We start from the raw sequence: 12,669 nt of genomic DNA, 5'->3' as shown, positions 1-12,669 counted from the left end.
ATCTGTGCTTATGTGATACTGATTGTATTGTGAAGGCTCCTTGATGTGATCATCTTATATCTTCAAGTTGGTCTCCGTCCAACATACTGATCTGTGCTCGTGTGATACTGATTGTATTGTGAAGGCCCCTTGATGTGATCATCTTATAACTTCAAGTCTGTCATTGGACGGAAAGTAAAATATTTTGTGCAGGGAGGGTACTTGTTAAACTGAACCACTGTAGTCCTAGGTTTACCAATTAATATAAGAGTGAAGGGGGGGGGGGGTGAATTCAAGGGTAATTATTCTGCAACTATATATTTAATAACCGCCGTTTGTTATTTTTTCTCATTTTCAGAGCGGTTTCTGCATTCTGGAGTACACTCTTCTGGCCGATCATACCATTTTGCATGCAACTCTGTGTGACGGTTCTGTGGTGCGCCATTGCTGTGTATCCTTGATTACAGTGTGGATAAACTCAATAAGATCATTGCGAATGATTACTAGCTTACAATATTGCAGAATGTATTTATTTATTTAAAATTTTTATTTATTTATTTATTTGTTTATTTATCAGAAAGATGTTACTGTCGGTGGGCTTTGAAATGTCCATATTGTACTATTTTCATCTGGATCTTCTGTTGAGTGCTAAACAAGCCATTTGCTGAAGTTTATAACCTCATATGACACAATTTTGTGAAGTGATCAAATGGTTCTAAAAATGTCTCCTGAGTGAAATAATAATATAAGGAAAACTGGGGTGATAATTTAATACTTCATTCCATCAGAAGTTAGGGCTGTGGCTTGTATAAAAAATCAATAGAAATATTGAAAATAGTCTGTTGCAAAGTGGTCCTTGCATGCTGATAATTAATCACCAATCCAAAGACTTATAGGAATCATTCTTTAACCCGAATTATTAAAGATATTTGGCAACTTCCAAGGAGAAATCCTTTGTGGTGAACTCTGCAGAGAACGGAACCAATGTGACATTTCAAAATTTTGAACCTTGTGATGTAAAGGTGAGTGGGCAAGATGTTAGGCAGGTTATTGCCACTTCCGACTGGCGTTCCCAGCGAACATTAACAGGTCAATAGATATTCTTGCCAAAATGAGGGGCTGGATAGCTATGTCGGAAGAAATTTGTATTCATTTATAGATGGCTGGTACACAACCCCCTTTTTCTTCCTTTTTTTTGATAATTTCTTTGGCCCTATTTGATTTTTTTGTTTTTTGGGTCAATTTCATGTTCATGATTTGAACTTGATCTGATATATGACCTAAGAACTCTCGAAGCAGCATTTTGAGTTTGGTCATTAAGTTTGTAGAAATTTAATAAGAACGTCTCAAATTGTTGCGCCAAATATTGCCCACAGTTGATATCAAACACAGACAATGTACAAGCTTGCTCCACTCTCAAAGCTTGGTGAAGGAGTTATGTAATGCATTGATTCAGTTCTAACAAAGACAGGCTTGTACACACTTATTTTGAAGTACATGTTCACCCACATGATATTACACAACCTCATGGAACTTTTCTTCTTTTTTTTTAGATAACTTGAGTCAAATTTGAATTGCTGTGTCTATGACTTTGTACTGTAGTGGGAATATGGTGTTGTAAAAATCTACAGAATCAGTGCAAGATATTACCTGATGTTACAAGATGTTACCTGTTTTTTGTTTTGCTGTCGCACTGTTTGTGTCATTGTGCCATGAGCGTCTTTTTTGACGGACACCGGCGCATTATAAATGTCCATTATGATTATTATTATGATTAAACATATGATAGCGATGGTATTCTGTCATTGGTCATAGTGGCATCTTTTGCTGTCAACAACATCCTACATTTATCCATCCATCCATCTAAATCTGTCTGTTTTTTATTTATTTGATTGCGTCACCTTTTTTCCTGTCATTCCCGTAGACGTTTGATCCTCAAGGAACTTCCACGGAGTGCATGTTCAATTCCTACGAGCTGCCAGAGTATCATAACTACATGCAGTTCATCAACGTGTTCTGTTACCTGTGGGTGTTGAATTTCATCATCGGACTCAACCAGGTCATCTTAGCAGGTGTCTTCGCCACATATTTCTGGACTGTCGACAAAAAAGATCTCCCAAAGTTCCCGCTGTTGAGGTCTCTCATTTGGACTATTACGTGAGTTAAAGATTTCAAAATTTAATCAGCGTTTTGCGTGTGCTCGTTGAATTTTCACCAGAGCCGAACCGTCTTAACCCTTAAGTTAGATAGTTAGATAATAGTAAGATAAGGATAACCATAAATGATCAATTTTGACACACCCCTTTAAAGTTAATTGGTATATAAAACTATCTTTTGTGATCAATTGGGACACCCCCTTATTAAACTACATTTGTAACAGAGGAGTAGAGTTCCAGCTATGATCAAGTTTGATGTTGCTGGTACTATGATAATATTACTGGTAATATGATGTATGTAATATTGCTCATATTGCATGGTTCCTCCCTTAATGAACTTAATAAACATAAACTGAATGACATTAGATATTAAGAAATGTTGCAGGTTGGAATTAGGACCCCTTAAAGTTTAGATGACGTACAATTCTATTGATTGATGGATTGATTGACTGATTGATTGATTGATAGATGGATGGATGGATTGATTGATTAACTGATGGATGAATTGATTGATTGGTTGATTGATTGATTGTTTGTTAATTTGTTTACTTGTTGATTTGTTTACTTGTTGATTTGTTTACTTGTTTTATTTGTTTACCTGTTTTATCTTTCTCCTGTCAGGTACCATACTGGCTCTGTAGCGTTCGGTGCTCTCATCATCGCTATCGTTCAGCTTATCCGCATCTTTCTAGAATACATAGAATTACAACTGAAAGGTACACTTCAAGAATGTTTGTATTCAATACATACACTTGTAGCAGTGGTTTGTATTCAATACATAAACTTTTAGCAGTGGTTTGTATTCAATACATAACCTTGTAGCAGTGGTTTGTATTCAATACATAACCTTGTAGCAGTGGTTTTTATTCAATACATAACCTTGTAGCAGTGGTTTGTATTCAATACATAACCTTGTAGCAGTGGTTTGTATTCAATACATAACCTTGTAGCAGTGGTTTGTATTCAATACATAACCTTGTAGCAGTGGTTTGTATTCAATACATAACCTTGTAGCAGTGGTTTGTATTCAATACATAACCTTGTAGCAGTGGTTTGTATTCAATACATAACCTTGTAGCAGTGGTTTGTATTCAATACATAACCTTGTAGCAGTGGTTTGTATTCAATACATAACCTTGTAGCAGTGGTTTGTATTCAATACATAACCTTGTAGCAGTGGTTTGTATTCAATACATAACCTTGTAGCAGTGGTTTGTATTCAATACATAACCTTGTAGCAGTGGGTTTTGTTTGGTTGTCAACTTTGGGCAGACCTGTGTGGTGTTTGTGTAAGACTTCAACTAAGTGAAAAGTATAGCACCCTTGTAGAGCTTTCACCGGTTGAATTTTAATTAATGAGCAGATTTCCAATTCATTCAAAATAATTTTCTTTTTTACTACCACAGTCACACTCTAATAGCAAAATGGAGATCTTCAAATAAGTGTCCTTGTATCTTGTATGACCCAGGAAATGGTTGAAAAACATTGCAGGATTTAAAGAAAAATGTTTATGGTAGTTCCGACCATTGTGTTGAGAATAAGTTAGCTGTGGATGTTACCATATGTTTTACCTTACACTCATGTACTAACGATGTGTAGTTAATATTACAAGTTGATTGTCAGCATAAAAATTGAATCACAATCATTGCAAAGACTTTTTAAAGTGGATAAAAAAGTCTTTGTCGGTTAGCTACCCTACCATGCTTCCATGCAGCTTAGGCCTGAGCCGTAACCCTTGGGAAAGAATGATCCGTCAAGATACACAACCATCCATGAAATAGTTTAAGCATGTTGAAATGAGTCAAGTTTTCCACCAGTTTAGCACCAAATTTGTTGAAAGTTATAAAAGCTGCCCCATTTCCCCCAAACTTTCTAAACTCTCAAAATGATTCCCAAAAAGTAAATAGCACTTCAGGAAGTAAGGATGTACTTAAAATTGTTTCATGAAACCTGATCTCAATATCTTCATAAAATATTCTTCCTCCTATTAAACTCAAGCTTAGTCTTTTCATGAACCCTTGTCTACCTCAGGAAAATGGTCTCTCATAAAAAAAAGTCCAGGAAACGTCATGCTTTCAATTTATATAGAATGGACATCATAGAGAATTGTTTGTGACTTAAAAAATTTTTATTTTCCCAAACTCTTTTTTTTTCTTAAACAGGTAGAAAGAACAAGGTGGCAAAATTCATCCTTCGCTGTTTGAAATGCATTTTTTGGTGCCTTGAGAAATTTTTGAAATTCATCAACAAAAATGCATACATCATGGTGAGGAATTATGTAGAAAAGAAGGAAAATTGTCTATGAAATGGTCAAGTTACTAAAATAAATTTCAAGAATCCTGAAGAAATGTTAACACAGTAGAAACCAGACTTTGGTTAAGAAGTAGTCCATTCCCATGTTGAATGGTTGTTTTTCATAGATGTGTTATGTATTTATTTATTAAGTATAAACACCATTGGCAATTTAAAAGAGTCAGTTATTCTTATTTTCTGCCTCACAATAGTAGTGTTGTAAAACGTCTTGCTGTAAAAACTTTGTTCTATAATTTAGTGACGTCTTTTTAATCTTTATATTCACTTTACACATTTTGGTTTTACTTCTCAGATTGCCATTTATGGAAAGAATTTTTGCACCTCGGCACAAAATGCTTTCTTTCTTCTTATGCGAAATATCATCAGGTAATTTTCAGAATTTTTTGTCCTCTTTTGTCCTTCGAATTCTAACATGGAGTATGTGAGACAATGAGAACCATTGTAAATTGAACTTTCATAATGTCAGTGATATCAACATATTCTGTTGTCTTGGAAATTTGTGTCTGAACTCCAATTTATGAACCTGTGCTTAGAAAAGTAATTAGAAGGACTAGATAGAATTTTTAGCCAAAATTAACAAAATTAACTTTAACCCCCCCCTCCTCCCCCCCCCCATTTTTTATTTTAAATTAATGCAATTACAATCCTCACTAAAGATATGGATGTGTTAATACTTCAAACTTGACTCTTTCTTGTTGAAAATGTTAAAATTATCATAATTTTGGAAAAAGAGATGTTACGTAAATATGGAAAATTCTGGAACGTTTCTCGATTCCTGTTGACTTTTGAATAACACGTTGGTTTTGACTCTCTTATTTCAATATACCAACAGAGTGGCTGTCGTGAATAAGATCACCGACTTCTTATTGTTTATCGGCATCGCTATGGTGACCACAGGAGTGGTGGTGCTATCCTTCTTCTACTTCACGTTCAGTGCTGAATATTCTCTGACCGCTTTCGTCGTGGCGGAGTACCTTCCGATCCCGAATGTCCGTTATTACTGGGTGATCATTATTGTAAGTTCGCCACATGCCTTAGCGACCACTCAACCTACATATAAACTTACTTTTTGAGGGCCTTAGCAACCACTCAACCTACATATAAACTCGATTTGTAAAAATATACGTAATTTTTGGATGACTGACTTTTGCAAAACATATGACTGATTTCTTACATATCGGAGAAGACATTGGCAAGATCATTTTGGAGTTTGTTTTGGAGTTTTGGAGTTTGATCATTTTGGAGTACGGGCTGACAGATGACGCAAGTCACAAAACAGAAATGTTCATGTCGGTAATAAGACGGACTTTAAGAAAACAATTTTTACTTCAAAAAGGAAGTTTTATATTTATTTTGCCTTTCTTCTCTTACTTATTTACAGATGATCGGCCTCGGAACATTTGTGGTGGCCCAGATATTCTTTGGTGTCTTCAACATGGCAGTAGATACGCTTTTCCTATCTTTCTGTAAGTCTTGGTGGCTTTTAGGCTTTCTTCATTTACTTTCTGAATCACTTCCTTGTCTGTTATTCTGACTTACGATACCATTCTCCATGGCTGTTAGTATGTCTTTCTCTTAGGATGTTTGTCAACACAGGACCTTTTGTATGGAATATATGTGTATCTCAGGAGTTTACCGAAAAAGACAGCAATCAGTATGTTATACAATATATAATATACAGAGGGTGGTCATGCCCTTCCCTATACAGAAGTAAGGATTTGCATAAATGAGACTTTTTCTCCTCTCACTCCCTCCCTCTTTCACTTCTGTACCCCCCCCCCCCCACCACCCCATATCCCATTCCCCATATCCTATCTGGTAGTACCGCTGAGTGCAGTCTACCATTTACCCAGTCTCCTTATATGATGGTTCACCTTTTACTTACCTCACACCCCCTTGACTTGTTGTACCTTACTGTTTGGAGCTTAGGAGGTTACGTGGTGAATTGATTCAGGTTTTCAAGATTGTGTATGGTTTTGACAATTATCCTTCACTGACTTTTTCATGTTTGCTAAAAGTAGTTGTACCAGAGTTCATTGTCTTAAGCTCCAAAAGTCACAAAGAAGGATTAATATTTGGCATAACTTTTTTTCTAATAGGATTGTGAATGAGTGGAATGGTTTGTCTGAGAAAGCTGTACTTGCAAGTAGTGTCAATGGGTTTAAGAATGCTTTGTACAAGCACTTTAAGCATTGTAATCGGGTCTGAGTGTTTGTGTCTTCAGTTTTTTTCTCTCCTATAGGGTCCTTGATGGGGACTTGAGTGTCCCTCCTGATCCTTTTTCTACTTAACTAAACTCAACTAAACTGTTACAAAGGTCACCTCACCCCATCCTCGTACCTTACGGTCACTTCACTCTTACCTATGTCTTACTCCTTTGTTCTCCTTCAGTGGAGGACCTGGAGAGACATGATGGCTCACCAGAGCGGCCCTACTACATGAACAAAGACTTAATGCAGATAGTTGGAAAGAAGAACAGAAAACGTCACGAGCAATGGTAGGAGAGAGGCGGAGGCTTTACCAGAACCCAACTGGATATGGACTACTTATAAGAGTTTTTACTATTTTACAATACTTTATTTGAACTTCAGGGTACAAAGAAGAGCACAAAATGCTGGCTGACCAGAGAGAGATGGGTGTGTTTGGACTGACAGTAAGATGGATAAGTATAGGAGGGGGCAGGGGGGTGTGAGTACCAGACAAATTATAGAGAATGGATATTGGTTTGCAACCATGATGAAGGAAAGAATTGATAATAAGAATAAAAAAGAAAGTGAGAAATGGTAAATCATTTGTTCAAATTACTGATGCGAATCAATTCATTGTTGACTGTAGAGGCTCATATAGTGGTTGTCTGTGAATGTGGAATGAGAGTGTAAATTGTTCAATTTAGAGGCTGGTGAGACTGATAAATCAATTGTTTGAATGCAGAGGCTCATACAGTGATGAGAGTGTAAATTGTTCATTTAAGAGGCTGGTGAGAATGATAAATCAATTGTTTGAATGCAGAGGCTCATACAGTGATGAGAGTGTAAATTGTTCATTTTAGAGGCTGGTGCGACTGATATATCAATTGTTTGAATGCAGAGGCTCATACAGTGATGAGAGTGTAAATTGTTCATTTTAGAGGCTGGTGCGACTGATATATCAATTGTTTTAATGCAGAGGCTCATACAGTGATGAGAGTGTAAATTGTTCATTTTAGAGGCTGGTGCGACTGATATATCAATTGTTTTAATGCAGAGGCTCATACAGTGATGAGAGTGTAAATTGTTCATTTTAGAGGCTGGTGAGAATAATAAATCAATTGTTTGAATGCAGAGGCTCATACAGTGATGAGAGTGTAAATTGTTCATTTAAGAGGCTGGTGAGAATGATAAATCAATTGTTTGAATGCAGAGGCTCATACAGTGATGAGAGTGTAAATTGTTCATTTTAGAGGCTGGTGAGAATAATAAATCAATTGTTTGAATGCAGAGGCTCATACAGTGATGAGAGTGTAAATTGTTCATTTTAGAGGCTGGTGCGACTGATATATCAATTGTTTCAATGCAGAGGCTGACAAATTGGTGGTTTGATTTTAGGGTCTGACAAAATCTGGCTTGACTTTAAAGTAGATATATATACAAATGGGTTGTTTCATAAACCCTTACGCTGCTTTGTTCGTAACCCATCAAGTAGAGAAGTTTAGGAAAGGAATAACACTTGGTATTAACTTGATGATTATAGTAGAAAGCTCATAATGTTACAATTCAATAATATTTAACTTGGTGGAATGTCTGAACTTTGTAAACACCAGCATTATTTAAACTTTTTCAAGATTACTTTACCCTCTTCATTGGACAAGAAAATGAACCGAATTGATAAGATAAAAAAGAAACACAAAAACAAAACATTATAAACAAAATTGCTGTGGTCTGGTTTGATTTTTTTCTTTTCTTTTCTTTTCTTTCTAAAGTTGTTTTTCTTGTGTATTGTCTTTTTCTATTTGTTTTTCTAGGCTGTTATTCTGTTTATTCTAGAGGGTTCTTAAATCACATGACAACAGAGGTAACCTTCATAGTTAACCTTGATCCCCCTCAACACACATGTATGATATAACTAACACTGGCCATTGTTAAGAGACCCCATTACATTAGCAAATGACACATAGTAAAAGGTTGACAGTCTTTACTCTCTGTGAAGTATGGATTTTAGAAGCACAACCATTGGGCTAAACATCAGATGGCATTTCAAGGTATTGGAGTTGCAAAATCAAACGTACGTTCTACAGTTTTGTGCTGCTCTTTTAGGTTGCTAGCTTCAACCTTAAGATAGTCTGTGCCGTTGGATCTTAGTTATTTCCTTTTAATTTTGTTCGCAGCAACTCTCATTATTACGACTAACCAATTTATTACCTACTAACCTTATTCATGTTTTCTATCCTTGCTATTAAGTTTCTTCAATTAAGGGTTTTAGAGACAATCTTTAATCTGTGTGTATATCAGTGTTATACTTGACAGCCAATCTTACAGTTCTAAGATCTGTCTGTATGTTGTTGTAAGAGTATAATTTTAATTTTCTTTTTTATTTCTCTTCTTTTTTTTTTAAAGCTCCAAACTTTGTCTCTTATAAACATATACTATTGGTTCCAAAGCATAAATAGACAAAAAAAACTGCTTAGAGATCTTAGCACTTGTATAGCAATTTGCCCATTTGCATAATATTTTTATTACTCTCAAAGTAACATTTTCAATTGAATATGAAGACTCTCCTTCAAATTTTACTTCAAATTAACATTTAAATTTTTTTTTTTACATTCCAGTCATGAAAGATTTTGAGTTTTTCTGGAACAAAAATGTTTAATCTTTCCAATGAGTGTAAATTGTACAAAGCTAGCTGGATGTCTTCTATTGATTGATCTCTTGCAAAAATTGATCGATCAGTAATCGGTACCGAATGAAGGTGGGTTTGCGGGGGTGGGTTTGAGGTGGGAATTGTTGCACAACCTTAAAATATATTGCATCACGCTGCCTTAAGAGAAACAAATAAATAAAGAAAGAAAGAACTGGAATTGATTCTGTAAATAATATTTCAGTTATGAGAGCAAAAAGTTTATATGCTGCCACACTCACAAATATATAGGAGAAAGGAAACATGGATTAGATGATAATTATCCAACGAATCCAGGTTTATTTCTTTTAATTTTTTTTAGGAGTTTAAATAGATTCTGCAGCCAAAGAATGAAAAGATTACATGATTTTTACTTTTTATTTCCATCTCAGTAAATTTTATTGTAATTTACTAGTATTGATTTCTTTATGATTTCTGTGTTATTAAAATGAAAGTTATGTAATTGATGTCTTTATAATGTTATTATGTTATTGTAAGGCACTGAGTCGTAAAGAAATGTTGCTGCAGCTGCAAAATCCTGCTCAGCTAGGATGAATCAATATCCAAAACAATAGGTATTGTCTGTGAGCACCTGCAGCGCCTATTGTGTGAAAACTGCAGCGCCCAAACAAACTATGTCCTACTATGCAGCCAGGCTGCATTATGCTGCAGCCCCCTCAGCTTCTTACCATTGACATGGTACTTGAATATGATTTGCTCAGTCTCTGGTAAACGGAGACTGAAGGATCTGTAAATGTGGTGTTTGCATTGCAGCGGCGGCGCATCGTGGAGTACATTGTGTCTTTGTTAAGGATCCACTTTTTGAAAAGAGAAATTAAAAACGAAGTAATAAAAGGAAAGAGCTTTCATGATTTATACGAGAGTTAATTATATCAATTGCTTGGTTTCATGTTTTGTAATTAGTGAAATCGGTTTTTCATGTTTATATGCACAGTGTATTCTTCGGTCATTTTTTATTATGCACAATTTACATATTTTGCGCAAAATGAGAAAAAATATTATTTCGCTATTCCATTTGCTGTCTTTCAAAAAAGAACAAACAGATTTCAAGGTTCCACAAGCCTCCCATTTTTAAATTTTGTTTTTAATCTTATCCTCTTTTTCTTTTGGGGGTGGGGGGTGGAGGTGGTAGGTGGTTGATATTTTTAGTTAAGAGCCAGGTTTAATTAATCTTATTTAAGTATAAGTAATTTTTGTATCATCTATAATGTCATATTTTTAAACCAGTGTGCTATCAATATCATCAACGATGTATAAAGCTAAAAATGCTGGGAATATTTAACAGTTCATCAATGTGACTTAACCTCCGAACTTATGAATGATTTACATCTGTCATGCAAAGATCATATTCCATCTGGACATTATTGCAGCATAATCAGGGAGCTGCTTCTTTGACCATGTAGTTATGATGATCATAAAGTTATTGTGGTTAGTTAGTTATCTCAGGACAAGTCCTTCTTACTTTTTTTTCAGTACATAATCAGAGTACATATAGGCTGCATGCTGTCATTGAAATCAATCCATTCTGTTCCCGTATTTGAGGATAAAAATCATGAAAATCTTGAACTTTTTGATATTATAGCACAGTTGTATAGCTCAGTTTTTTTTTAAGAAGTCATATTTCTTGTGTGAATGTTTATACAGAGTGACAAACCTCTACCCTGAAGGTTTTGAAATGCAGCATAAGCTGTACTCCACTTTTACGTTATTAATTAACACCACCCTGATTCATCAGACCTTCTGTTATGACTGACATATATGTAAGCAAGCCTGATCGGAGGGGGGGGGGGGGCGGAGTGTCAGGGGCTATAGTCCCGCACCAAGGGTAAAGTTGGGGGCCTGATAAAACATGGCGAGACTGGGAAAATGTTAAAGGGGCCATAATTGACCTCAGGGGCCCAAGCAAATATAAGTGATGCTACATTATAATATATATGATGATACAATATAATGTATATGTGATATATTATCATACAACGATTTCTTGGTATACTTTATGTCTAACAAGTAGTTCATGTAACCTTATAACTCATGTACCAAGATGTCATTATTGTTAGTTTATAACTGATATTATAGTAGTCAATTATTCTAAAACAGCTTTTCATAATAATACAGCACTTTCAATAAGCCATCTATCTAGAAGACCTTATCCCATGGCGCAGGGTACAAAGAATTTCATTAGAAGCTTCAATTATATGATTTTTTGCATGAATTTGATAGATAGTTTTGTATGACTTTGATGCATGGTATATGTATACTTAAAGCATAGTAGTGAGATATGTGCCTTTAGTGTGGGAAGAGCATGGTCAGTGTCTTAATACACACATATGGTTATATCATTATATATATAAACATATTATCCTCTATAGAATATTTTATTAATTACTTGGCTGATTGGTCTGCATTGCACATATTTGAATATTAAAAGTTATATTAACAATTTAATACCCAAATCAATTGTTTCTATTGTACAAGTGAAATAAAAACGTTCACACAAAGAAAAGAGTTGTATGTTGTGTTAATGTTTTCCATGAGTCATAGCTGTTAACCTTGATTTCTTCTCCTCCCCTTCCCTCCCCTCCCCTCCCCTCCCCCTCCCCTCCCACAATGACAAATGATAGAAGAGCCAGAAATACATTTTAGAAACCGAGAACAGATATTGAAATAGTTTTATCAGACTTGGTAGATATACGGAATACATTATGAAACCATAATGTCACATTTCCATCATAAATTCAATCGTATTTTATATTATTAATTGAAACTATCACAAATCAATCGAGAGTCTAATCCTTCCCTTGTACGAACTAGCCGCAAATAATGAGTGTGCAAGCATAGCTTTTTCAGATTTTCCATGCTTTTTTTCTTTCTTTGACATTGGTATTATTCATTATGGTAAATGTAACTGTAAAAAAGAAAAAAAGTCAAATAAACGAAACGAAACGGATATTGACACATAATACGACCTTCCCTTTTCTGATAAAAGGGGGGGGGGGAGGTTCAAGACCTCTACTAAAGTATTAGCATGTTAACTTTAGGACTCCTCTTACTACTCGACAAAGTAAAGTGAAACATTTTATATTTGCTCTGACTTTGTTTTATGATTCAATCACAGAGAAAGGATTTTCAAGATAAGAAGATCGGTACGTTCAATCTCTCTGCTTTTATATTGAAAATTCCGCTTGGGTATTTATTGTAGTGCGCATGCGCTCTACAATATTGACAGTTCTTGCCAAGTGAACGATACCTACATGACTGGACGTTGCAACTTAAAGTGTCATATAGTCTCTGTACATTTGCAGTTTCAGAGGCTAGCTGTGTAGGCAGA

At 35.2% G+C, this 12,669-nt stretch overlaps 1 protein-coding gene across 2 annotated transcripts in view; it reads left to right on the top strand.

Moving 5' to 3' along the window:
• LOC139963356 (choline transporter-like protein 2) overlaps positions 1-11,844 on the top strand; it is a 42,448-nt gene extending 30,604 nt beyond the window's left edge. The window contains exons 13-22 of one of the 2 annotated variants that reach the window (XR_011791570.1): positions 338-430; positions 905-1,001; positions 1,904-2,136; positions 2,757-2,851; positions 4,298-4,401; positions 4,741-4,814; positions 5,281-5,464; positions 5,830-5,914; positions 6,840-7,693; positions 8,006-11,844. Coding sequence is in view for 1 of the 2 variants with exons in the window: in XM_071964025.1 (XP_071820126.1) it covers positions 338-430; positions 905-1,001; positions 1,904-2,136; positions 2,757-2,851; positions 4,298-4,401; positions 4,741-4,814; positions 5,281-5,464; positions 5,830-5,914; positions 6,840-6,949 (1,075 nt within the window). In the remaining variant the exon portion in view is untranslated. Of the gene's footprint in view, positions 1-337; positions 431-904; positions 1,002-1,903; positions 2,137-2,756; positions 2,852-4,297; positions 4,402-4,740; positions 4,815-5,280; positions 5,465-5,829; positions 5,915-6,839 lie in introns of both variants that reach the window. The other variant, XM_071964025.1, reaches the window with a different exon arrangement.
• The last annotated feature ends 825 nt before the right edge of the window (positions 11,845-12,669 follow it).

This window comes from Apostichopus japonicus, chromosome 22 (assembly GCF_037975245.1).
Source record: "Apostichopus japonicus isolate 1M-3 chromosome 22, ASM3797524v1, whole genome shotgun sequence".
Lineage (NCBI taxonomy): Eukaryota > Metazoa > Echinodermata > Holothuroidea > Aspidochirotida > Stichopodidae > Apostichopus > Apostichopus japonicus.
The sequence above is the reverse complement of the archived record's forward strand: the minus strand, read 5'-3'. Positions and strand labels throughout refer to the sequence as shown.